The following is a 12,330-nucleotide window of genomic DNA, read 5'->3' as shown; positions in this document are numbered from 1 at the left end:
TGCCATGGAAAAACTTGCTGGTACTACATGACAGCTGCAAAAAATTTGAATTTTTGTCAACCGGGATGTATTTGCTTAAAATTTTTCTACCCGCTCTGTTGGTCATAGTTCTTAATCCAACAACTATTTCGTTTTGAAAGGAGTTATGCAGCATTCAATACGTTGATAAAAATATTCTCATGTTTTCTAAGTCGTGAAACAATGTGGTAAAACGAATCATATTGTTTTTATTTGCCTGTAATTACTATCTGTAACCTTAAAATGCTGGATTCAGTTTGAATACATAAGGTGAGCAGGACAAAGCATACCCGGTTGACAAAAATTCAAATTTTTTGCAGCTGTCATGTAGTACCAGCAAGTTTTTCCATGGCAGATTGCTGGGACTCTTGCTGGAACTACATAGTACCAGCAACAATGTCAATTTCTGTCAACCGGGTCTTGAGCAAGGTGGGTCCAAGGTGGGTTCTAAGGGAGGTGAGCTCAAAAACCTGGTCGAGGCAGCCATTTTGAAACTAATGTTTGACAATCGTTCCTGGTTTTGTTTACCAACAAAAGGATTGCGACGCGTTAGTAAGCAGCTGGTTCCAGTTGATACGGTTACCGGAAGACTCTGCCCTCATTAGCCACAACTTTACTGAGGCAGGCGTCCAAAGGCACATATGTTAACACTTTGTTGCTACAATGCTACACGAAACGTGTTTGTTAACACGACAATATCTTCATTATATCGCATTTTTCCCATTCCATGAGTTATTTTTGCAAAAAACAGCTGAACAGGATAAATACGGCATTCTTACGCTATCGGAAAGAAGAAAAAACAACTAGCAAATTGTAAACATAAACAAAACCCGGAACGATTGTCAAATTTTTCCTTTATTTTTCTAAAAAAATCAAGGCGATTTGTTCGGCATGAACCCACCTGGATAGTAATCACTTTGCTCTTGAGTGTGCCTTTGAACAAGAAAGACGTGCGTCTGACCTTCGGCTTATTGAACTGTTCTGCTAATTAAACCCTTCGGCTTCGGATTGACTCGTTATAAGTCGTCATCGTTAAATTGTTCACCGCTAAATATTGGAACTCTACAATACTTTACATTCTAATGGTTTTTTTTTCCGGAAAAAATCATCTTTCTCTTACAATTTAACAAATAATAAAATCGTATGCGTCGGAGCACTGTCACCCGCCTTATTCGACTTCTTCGTAGTTTGAATCAACTGAATAATATTTGATTCGAATCCGGTCAATGGGATCCAATCCTTTTAATCCACCTAGAGATCGAGTCTTCGAATCTTCCGAATTTAATTTTGCCATCACTAAACTTTCCTTCGGAAAACGATACCAGTTCGTGACGCATTCCAACTTCAAGAGTGGCTTAAAATCTCTTTAATTCCTGTGTATAGTAAGTTCTCTTACTTTTTCTTATCTGAATTGGGTTTTTAAATATCTGGCCCATCTTTTAAAACCTTATTTTCGTACGGATCGCGCGACAACATAGAAGAAAATACATAGCACCTGGAGAGCTGCACCCGGAGTTTTGCGTGGCAGATACAACCTGTCCTAACCTAGAAAAGTTGCCGTGTTACGAGCTTTTCTTAAATGAAAGACCGGGATAAATTTGTGTTTAATATACAGAAAGTCCTACTACTGTATCATTCTAATTGCGTCTGTAATTCTACTCTAGTCGTCCACAGCAGGTGTTAAGATGTCCCGATTTTTTGCTGGTGGTTCGGATTCCGATTCCGATAGCTCGTCGGAAAGTGAGCCAGTGGTTCGTCAACCAGCGGCACAGTTTACAGTAAGTAAAAATTTCGCTTATCGTAATAGTGCCCAAATGATCCTCTCGTATCATCATTGGTTTTTGTTTGTCTCCTCAGTTTAGCGATGATGAAGAGGACGTTAAACGCGTTGTGCGTTCGAAGAAGGAGAAACGTTACGAGGACCTCTCGAACATTATTAAGAGCATACGGAACCACAAGAAGATCAAAGACATGTCGAGTGTTTTGACCAGCTTTGAGGAGTTTGTACGTGCCTACACTAAAGCCCTACCGGTTGTAATGAAGGAGGAGAATGGCGTTACTCCTCGCATTGTCGTTCGGGCCCTCGCCGAGTTGGAAGATTTTATCAATGACAGCTGGGACGACAAGGACAATCGCAAGAGTCTGTCAAAGAATAACAACAAGGCACTCGGTACGCTGCGTCAAAAGTTCCGCAAGTACATCAAAGATTTCGAGTCTGATATGACCCGGTTCCGTGCGGCCCCGGAGGATTTCGCGGAAGAAGACGAAGATGACGAGCGCGACGAGGAGAAAGATTCTGAAAGCGAGGACGAAAAGATAGAGCAAGCTCCAGTTCCGAAGGCCGTGTCGTTCAAAAAAGATCCCGAAAAACCTAAACAGGCTAAAACGGCAAATGATTCGGATTCTTCCGACTGGGGTAGTGATTCCGATTCGGATAGCACATCTTCGGATGAGGACTCCAAGTATCAGACTCTTCGCGACCGTTTCCTGAAAAAGCCTGAGAAGAATGTGGATGATTCAGCAGCTATTCCAACTGGCGCCCTCGGGGAGGACGCATTTAAGAAAGAGAAAAAGAAGAAGACCGCCGATTCGTTGACCAAAAAAATTAGGAAGCCGAAACCGGAAGAAGCGTTTGACGAAAATGACGAAGAGGAAGAGGAAGGCTGGAAGGTGGTGAACGGATCGAGGTCCGGCGCATCTGAGCAGCCCAAAATGTTCGCCAAGGATGCCGAAATTGACACCAAGTTGGTTGTCAATAAGTTGAACGAGGTGATGGCCGCTCGCGGCAAGAAGCGTACCGATCGTAAGCTGCAGATTGAATTTCTACGTGAGCTGCGTGTCATCGCCGAGGCGAATAATCTGGGCCCGGCAGTGGCGGCCAAGATTCGTTTCAACATCGTTTCGGCTATCTTTGATTACAATCCAAAGGTATCCGGCCCTATGAAGTTGGAGCACTGGAGTAAGCTGTTAGAGGAAATCCAAGCACTCTTGGAATTGCTGTTGGAGCATGAGGAAGTTCATCTTTCCGAGTCGATTTTGGATGAGCTAGAAGAATATGAAACGGCCCCGTACAAAATACGTGGTTGTATGTTGACCGCCGTCGAACGTCTGGATGATGAGTTTACTAAGTTGCTGAAAGAGTGTGACCCGCACAGTAACGAATACGTTGATCGGCTGAAGGACGAAGTCACGGTGACGAACATTATCGATCAAGTCGTGAAGTATGTAGAGCGTCTAGATAACGAAACGGAAATCTGTCGCATCTATCTGCGCAAAATTGATCATCTTTACTACAAGTTCGATCCGAATGTGTTGAAGAAGCGGAAGGGCCAACTGCCGGCCAACACGGTCACTTCGGTGGAGGAGATGGATAAGCTTTGTCGCTACATCTATGCGAAGGATCAGACGGATCGTCTGCGCACCCGTGCGATTCTTTCGCACATTTTCCACCATGCGCTGCACGACAACTGGTTCCAGGCTCGTGATCTCGTGCTGATGTCGCATCTGCAGGAAACGATTCACCACTCCGATCCATCTACGCAGATACTTTACAATCGCATGATGGCCAACCTGGGACTGTGTGCGTTCCGTCACGGCAACATTAAAGATGCTCACCTTTGCCTGGTCGATCTGATGATGACTGGCAAGCCGAAGGAATTGCTTGCCCAGGGATTGGTACCACAGCGTCAGCACGAGCGTTCGCTGGAGCAGGAAAAAGTGGAGAAACAACGGCAGATGCCGTTCCACATGCACATAAATTTGGAACTGCTGGAATGTGTGTACCTCGTGTCGGCCATGTTGCTGGAGATTCCGTACATGGCCGCTCACGAGTTCGATGCCCGACGCCGTATGATCAGCAAGACCTTCTACCAGCAGCTTCGATCTTCCGAGCGTCAATCACTCGTTGGTCCTCCGGAGTCGATGCGAGAGCATGTGGTGGCGGCAGCGAAGGCAATGCGCCATGGCGATTGGAACGCTTGTGCCAACTTCATTGTGAACAAGAAGATGAACGTGAAGGTGTGGGATTTGTTCTTTGAAGCAAATCGTGTGCGCGAAATGATGGTGAAGTTCATCAAGGAAGAATCACTGCGCACCTACTTGTTCACGTATTCAAACGTGTTTGCGTCTATTAGCGTGCCCCATCTGGCGGATATGTTCAAGCTGCCGAAGAGTAAGGTTCACTCGGTGATCAGCAAGATGATCATCAACGAAGAGCTGATGGCTTCGCTGGACGATCCAACCGAGACGATTGTCATGCACCGTTCCGAACCATCGCGCCTGCAGGCCCTCTCGATGCAGCTCGCGGACAAAGTGACTAATCTGGTCGACGCGAACGAGCGCATATTCGAGATGAAGCAAGGAAACTTCTTCCAGCGCGGAGGCAACCAGGGTTACAACCGCGATCGACAAAACTATCGCAATCAGAACCAGAACCAAAACTGGAATAACAACCGGCGCCAGGATAACCGCAATCGCGGAAACCGTGGCAACCAGAACCGTGGTGAAGGACGTGACCATCAAGGACGAGAACAGAGGGAGCAGCAACGTGAACACCGCGAGCAGCAGCGCGAGCAACGCGAACAGCAACGGGAGCAGCAACGTGAATTTAGAGAACAACAGCACCAGCAGCGCGATGCAATGCGTAACGTTGAGTTTCAGAGCAAAGCCTAAACATCGGAAAAGCTTTATTGACACTATATACGAGAAATTGTAACATTGTCAGACGTGGTAAGGTTGTTGCATCAATCATAATATATTTCGAAGAGGCATTTGCGGTTACGAGGATCCATTACTCTTTACCTTTGACGGCGTTTGGTTGCTTGGAAACACCACATTAAATTTACAAAATAGTTACAATACCCCAAAAAATGCTCCACATTGCGCGGTCTATATCCATATTTGTAAAGCGGTTCTTTACGAACGTGATTAAGAAAGTACGATACGGTGCCACCATTGGGTGTAAAAATCTTCATCCTTTGTGGTATACCCTCTTGTGGCACCCATCCAATGTGTGGCACTTGGCACCGTACCAATGGAGCGAACAAAGTTGTTTTTAATATGTTCGAAAGAAAGCCTTTGTTTCTTGAAACAGACACCATGGGTATGAAGTTAGATTGCCATTGTATTCTTGTTTGTTCTTTTATTCTGTTATCAGCTTTCTGTGTGTTTTGCAAAAAGTTCTAAGGTGAGTTTTTTGTGTCGACTATTGATTTATTTATTTAGTTTTGCTCTTATTGGTTCAACCATCTTAAATCCTACCAACATGGTCTTGCCAAAGGCTTCTGTCAGGATATGTTTGTTTGTTTGTTTGTTCTAAGGTGAGTTTTTTGTGTCGACTATTGATTTATTTATTTAGTTTTGCTCTTATTGGTTCAACCATCTTAAATCCTACCAACATGGTCTTGCCAAAGGCTTCTGTCAGGATATGTTTGTTTGTTTCAGTACACAGTATAGTAGGACAGTATTCAAGTTGTCCGCCTGCTGTCTTAACAACTTATGCTAGAACTCCGCCGAAGAGAGAGGGTTACAAATAGGAGTAAAGGGTGGGTTAGGATATAAGAGATTCTAGGAGGCAGGCTCTGAAGGAGGATCGTGGGATATGGTAGTCAAACAGATGGCTATGAGTATTGAAAAGACGCAGAGCGCGCAGTAGAGGATCGTTAAAACCGGCTGGAGTACGGCGTGTAGGAATGGATAGAGGTTGACGAGGGCGTAGACCGCGGGAAGGCACAGCGAGACCCACAGCAGAAAGGATATGAGGGGCATCAAACGCGTTGGAGAGGGTTGAGGCAATGAACATTATTTGCGCTAAGGTGCGTCGCCCTTCCAATGTTGTTAACCCCAGCATTTGACATCCAGATTCGTAGGGTGGCAAAGGAGAGGTGTTCCCCGCCCTACGAAACACGAATCGAGTAACCGATCGTTGGATCGCCTCCAACCTGTCGCTACCAGATCTTGTAGTAGGGGCCCATAGGACAGCACAGTATTCTAATAAAATTGAGCGCACCAGCGAACAGAATCAAGTTTTGAGACATAGTGGGTCGGAGATATCACCTGCCATACGTTTAATTAGGCCCAAAACCCTACGGGCCGAAGTGATGACGGCATCGATGTGTGCCGAAAAAAGTTAATCTACTATCGACTAACACACCCAAGTCTTTAGTCTTGTTGACTTGTACGAATGAAGTACGTTACATTTTTCTGGACAGAGGGTGAGATTGTTCTCTGTACACCATGCATTGAAAAGATTGAGATGCCTTTGCAAATTTATGCAATCGCTGGGAGATGATATTGGCATAAAAATCTTGATGTTATCTGCGTAGCACAAGAAATAGTCGGGGGGAAGGGCAACACTAATATCGTTAATATATAAAACGAAAAGTAAAGGGCTTAATACACTTCCTTGAGGGACTCCAGCTGCTGGGGAAAAAGGTTGAGAGAGATGAGATCCAATTTTGACGCGAAATGAACGATTGCATATAAAAGACTCCAGCCATCCAGCAATGGATATGCTGAATCCCATGTTGGACAGCTTATCAAGGAGACGCGCATGAGGGATGTGGTCAAATGCTGCTTTAAAATCAGTATATACTGCATCTACTTGCAAACCGGCTTCAAATTTGGTGGAAATAAAAGTTGAAAAAGAAGGTTAGTTAGTTAGGGTTGAGCGTTTAGGGCAAAACCCGTGCTGTTGTTGGACGATGCAATTCCGGGAACTGAATAGTAAGGACGAGTGAACAATCCCTTCAAGCACCTTGGCACATGCACATAGAAGATGCCACGATAATTGGAGGCAATTGACGAATTGCCCTTTTTGGGTATGGGAACAAGCCAGCCCTGTCTCGTTACTGCTGGGAAAGATGACGAATTTAGAGATAAACTGAACAATTTAAGCAGTAAGGGAGCAATGACGGTGCTACACTTTTTCAGTACAACGGCGGGAATACCGTCTGGACCATGTTGGAAATGGGTGAATACCTCTGCGTATAAACCTTGGGCAGAAAAGAACTAAAGTTGGCAGCACTGCATTTGGCTGTCAACGTAACTAAACTGTATGAAATAAATTATTGTTACTGGACTTTCAAAGAGACAACACGTGTTTTCTTGCTGCTTTCCTCTATTGGTGTTTGATCCAAGGGTGGAGTATTTCCACAGAAACCAAAAGACATTACTCAGTATTTTCAACAGGTTATGGGCCCAGCCCCAGTGCTTCGGAGCGTGTGTTAAAGTTTTTGGTTGAGGACAAGGTTTTCCAGGAAGTGCAATTGTGATATTCCTGAAGAGAAACGGTGTGCAGAAAAAGTAACAATGGCGGACGGTTGGAAGGCAACATTTGCGAAGCTCGGGAACGGTAATTATCAAACATGGAGGTTCCGCATGCAGTCCTTGCTGGAACGCGAGGAATTGTGGGAAATGATAGAATTACCGAAGCCGGAAGAAAATGATGATGATTACGCAGACTGGAAAAAGAAAGACGTCAAAGCGCGAGCGACGATTTCCCTTCTTGTTGAAGATAGTCAACTTCGCTTTATAAAGAAAAGCAAGACGGCTCGTGACATGTGGCGCAACCTGCAGGCTTACCACGAAAAAGCCACCATTGGTAATCAGGTAATGTTGCTTCAAAAGATATGTTCCAAAAACCTGTGTGAAGGCGGTAACGTGGAGAAGCACCTCGAGGAATTTGAGGACTTGTTTGAGCGCCTCGACAACGCCGGGGTAGAGCTCAGCGAAATGCTGCGCATAATTATGATGCTACGCAGTCTCCCACCGTCTTACAGCAGTTTCGTTACTGCATTAGAGAATCGGCCGCAGGAGGATCTAACCTTAGATCTGGTAACTGCGCGGTTGCGGGACGAGTTCCAGAAACGTTCCAATTCTAATGACGTCTCAGAAAAAGAAATGGTGTTGAAAGTGACAGAACGGAGCGAGCAAAGGAAGTGCTTCTTTTGCCAGAAACCTGGACACTTAAAGAAAAACTGCCGCAAATTTCTGGCGCAATCCGGCAGTGAAAAGAGTTTCAAGCCGAAAGTGAAACAGGTTCAAATGGAAGGCGAACGCTCGTCGGAGGAGAAGCAGGCGGCGGTTGTTGGAGCTGTGTGCTTCATAGCGGGTGACGTCATACCGGGTGCATGGACGATTGACAGTGGTTGCACATGTCACATGACTAATGACCCTGAGTTTTTCGCCGAATTTAAAAGAGAACCTTTGGGTGATGTGACTCTAGCAGATGGAACGAAAACAAAATCGACCGGAATTGGGAGCGGTGTGATTGTAGGCATGAACGGCAATGGTCAACGTGTGGCCATCACACTGGAAAACGTGTTGTTAGTTCCAGCGCTAGAAGGTGGGCTTATATCTGTACGAAAGCTCGCAGCAAAGGGTTTCTCGGTAGTATTCGGAAGAAAAGGTTGCGAAATAAAAGCACAAAATACTACCGTAGCTGTTGGTATATTAGTCGGCAACCAGTATAAGCTAAAGGTGGTAGAATCGTGTATGACAGCAACGCGTTATCATGGTGTAGACTGTCAACACACGTGGCACCGGCGAATGGGACACCGTGACATGCAGGCTGTGAACACGATGGTGAATAAAGGGCTAGTTGACGGAGTAAGAATGACAGACTGCCGAGAGCGGATGGTGTGTGAGTGTTGCATGCTGGGAAAGCTGGTGCGGAAGCCCTTTCCGCAGGTTCTAGAGCGGAAATCTAAGCGACCAATGGACATCATACACACGGATCTCTGTAGTCCTATGGAGCGTCCGACGCCAGGCGAATACGGCGACCCCTGCGGGGAACAGGCGGCAACAAAGAACCTAATGAAACAGGAGGAGCGACATGTTTTGAATGATCCTGTATTAGAGAGTGACGAAGATCTTCCGTTTGAATGTGACAACAAGAATGAAGGGACCCTGTCACAACCGAGAGCATCAGAGCAAGAAGATGCAGACAAAAAATATGAAGAGGTGGCCAGAAAACTAGTGCTCATGGAACAGGACCTCAAGCGTTCGGAGGAGAAGGTCGAGATGAACGAAAGCAAGATCGTCGAGCTTGAGGAGGAACTCCGCGTTGTCGGTAACAACCTGAAGTCGCTGGAAGTTTCGGAAGAAAAGGCAACGCAACGGGAGGAATCGTACGGTGGTCAAGTGAGAGTGTTGGATCAGCGTCTCAAGGAGGCTGAAGCTCGCGCTGAATTCGCTGAACGTTCCGTTCAGAAGTTGCAGAAGGAAGTCGACAGACTCGAAGATAAGTTGACTGTCGAACGTGCCAAGAACTCCAATAGATCCAGGGTACACAGCGGAAAATGAAGGAAGCAAACCGTTCGAAGACATAACACTGTACAGGGGACGCAAAGCCAGTCAGCCTAACAACAGTGACTGTAGTGCGGCAAAGCGCGTGTTACAATACTTGAAAGGAACGAAAGACTTCAAGCTAAGTTATGGATCACAGAAAGAATGGAAACTGTTAGGATTTTCTGATTCGGATTGGGCCGGCGACCGACGTACTCGCCGTTCTACTACTGGTTTTATATTCTTCTATGGAGATGGTCCCGTCAGCTGGATCAGTAAGGGCCAAGATTCGGTTGCCCTTTCGTCCTTAGAGGCCGAATACAACGCGTTATCTTTGGCTTGTCAGGAAGCGATTTGGCTGAGACGAATATTAGAGGAGCTAGGGATGCCAGAAAAGAAACCGACAGTTTTGTTTGAAGATAACATGGGGTGTCTAAGCTTCGCCACAACAGAGCGCTGTAGTGGTAGGGTAAAACATATAGATACAAGAAGGCACTTCATCCGCGAGTTATGCGAACGAAATACTATTGAATTGAAATATTGTCCAAGTGAGGAGATGATAGCAGATAGCCTCACTAAACCAGTAGGACCAACGAAGTTGAATGTATTCCTAACGAAAGTAGGGCTTGCAATGTAGTAAGGTTGGTACTCACCCAGGAGGAGTGTTGGAAATGGGTGAATACCTCTGCGTATAAACCTTGGGCAGAAAAGAACTAAAGTTGGCAGCACTGCATTTGGCTGTCAACGTAACTAAACTGTATGAAATAAATTATTGTTACTGGACTTTCAAAGAGACAACACGTGTTTTCTTGCTGCTTTCCTCTATTGGTGTTTGATCCAAGGGTGGAGTATTTCCACAGAAACCAAAAGACATTACTCAGTATTTTCAACAGACCATGAGCAAGAGAGGGTTTTAATTTCCTGATTGCATCGAGTACATTGCGTAGGTCAATATTTAAATTGGAACTATCTACGGTGTCCGTCGACGTGGTCGGCACCCTCTGTGAAGTGATCGGTGCACAACTAGACGGTCCGGCAAAGACACTTGAAAAATGCTTAGCGAACAGTTCACAACAGGCTGTTGGTTCGGCCGCGGTGGTAGTACCAAGCGACCAATTGGAGGGAAGGAGTGGGATTTTCGCCGACCGTTGACGAAACTCTAGAAGGACTTGGGATTTCGGGTGAACCGCGACTGCAGTCCGATTACATATCTATCATAGTGGGCCCGGTTGTACAAACGGTACGCATTAGAAGCATATTTGAATATGCCACCGTGGTGTGGGGAACCTGTACGATTGTAGATTCGTAGTGTGCGATTGCGATCCTTTTTTATGGATGTCATTGTTCTGTTTGACCAGGGTGGTGATGGGATAGGTTTGGAGCGTTGACAGCAGGAGGGGAAAGCGGAGGTTAATATTACATTGAATTTTGTTACAGCTTCATCGATGTGCAGTGTAGCGTCCAGAAACGTCCAATCGGCTTCCAAAATGGTTTTTTTAAGCTTGGCATAACCACCCTCTTGAAGTCCAGGCTGTGCACTTCATTCGGGGATGATGTAGTGACGTTCAAGGTAAAGTTGGTCACTAGAACAGGGTGGTAGCGATCAAAGGCAGATATGGGACTGGCGTTGAAGTCACAGGCGATGCTGCGGCTGCAGCTACTTCGCAGGCGAAAACCAGATCCAGCTGTCTTTGTAGGCAGTTTGGGACCCCGGATAGTTGGCGCAAGTTGCTTTCGCTCATAGTATCGTAAAACAGCGTAGCGGAGGTGACTGTATTCGAGGGTTGGTAAGAGTTGCCCGCAGGGTGCCACTCGATTACAGGAACGTTGAAATCTCCAAAAAGCATCATCCTACAATGTACGAGGGCGGACCCAAAAGTAACGGGAATCGGGTTGCAGGGAGAAAAGGGGGGAAAGAGGATCGGGTTCAAATTTTTTTTTTTTAAATCTTAACATGTTCTTGATCAGTATGCAAAGTTTAGTTTCTGTGAGTGCATCCGCTAGTCTTTGAGATTTTTTTCAGTGTAACGGTTTGAGTTTTTTCGGCGATTTTGTGAGATGGCCAAGTGGAACTGAGGCCAACCTCGTTCTGGGTGCCCTCCAACTTCAAAAACGGACGAAAATGTTCCAAAAATCAACAATCTTGTTAAGAATTCGACGCGGTTTTCAAAATTTGACAGAAGATTGGGTTTATAACATCGATGTAAATTTTTGAGATGTACAACTACACGAATAGATATGTAAATTACACATTTACATAACTTACGCAATTTATTTCGTTTATTGAAATTTATATTGTTTGAATACGCTTGCATTCCATTCATATTAATGGACAAAGTAAAATTTTGAATATTCTATGATACATGTACACAAGACCTCGATCTCTTAACTCCTAGTATTTGATACGCGGACTGTGACTTTGATGATACACGTTACACGGACTTTATGGAACTGTATAGATACAAACGTTTATTTAGAACACCTTTTATACAACCGAAGAAACCGACGTGAACGTCCAACCGATTACTATTAGCGTGTAGTAGTAGTAGGTATATTTTATAGAGGCTTTGAGCCGGGTGGCCTCTTTCACCTCTACTACTATTAGCGTGTGTCAAACATGTCACGCTTTTCGTTCCTTATATATTCCATTCTGTTCTCATGCGGAGCCCACGCTGCTCTCCCTCTCCTGAGCCGTTTGCCGCAACTTTGATTACTCTCTCAACAGTATTACCTATGTGTCAAGCAATATTCGAGATACGCGGTAATTCGAGATACGCGGATTTCTCTGGTCCCCATTATCCGCGTAAGTCGGATACTGACTGTATACTAAAATACGTTTATAATACCTGGTTTGAGTCTTCGCTAGTTCACTTTTGAGCAGTTCCAGTTAGTTGTGAACCAACCTGATATTCATGGAAACAATTCAACCTAATTGTGCAGTTGTCAGTTGCAAGACACCCGGATAATCCGCCCCCCGGTTAATCCGGCCCGGATAATCGACGTTCGACTGTAGTTAGAATATCAATA

At 45.2% G+C, this 12,330-nt stretch overlaps 1 protein-coding gene across 1 annotated transcript; it reads left to right on the top strand.

Moving 5' to 3' along the window:
• The first annotated feature begins 1,331 nt into the window (after nt 1–1,331).
• On the top strand, nt 1,332–5,111 carry LOC131262516 (eukaryotic translation initiation factor 3 subunit C). Its single transcript, XM_058264538.1, has 3 exons — nt 1,332–1,400; nt 1,683–1,796; nt 1,876–5,111. Exons 2-3 carry the CDS (start codon nt 1,704–1,706, stop codon nt 4,687–4,689), a joined length of 2,907 nt encoding a protein of 968 aa, XP_058120521.1. The 5' UTR covers nt 1,332–1,400; nt 1,683–1,703; the 3' UTR covers nt 4,690–5,111.
• Nucleotides 5,112–12,330: the final 7,219 nt, after the last annotated feature.

The sequence above is a fragment of the Anopheles coustani genome, chromosome 2, assembly GCF_943734705.1.
Source record: "Anopheles coustani chromosome 2, idAnoCousDA_361_x.2, whole genome shotgun sequence".
Classification (NCBI taxonomy): Eukaryota; Metazoa; Arthropoda; class Insecta; order Diptera; family Culicidae; genus Anopheles; species Anopheles coustani.
Note: the sequence above shows the minus strand (reverse complement) of the source record. Positions and strands in the feature narration are given on the sequence as shown.

Excerpts from the sequence above, each read along its gene's own strand:
- LOC131262516 (XM_058264538.1), top strand. The coding sequence starts at position 1,704 with ATGTCCCGATTTTTTGCTGGTGGTTCGGATTCCGATTCCGATAGCTCG. Across the intron at positions 1,797-1,875 it reads AACCAGCGGCACAGTTTACA|TTTAGCGATGATGAAGAGGA; the intron begins GTAAGTAAAAAT and ends TTGTCTCCTCAG.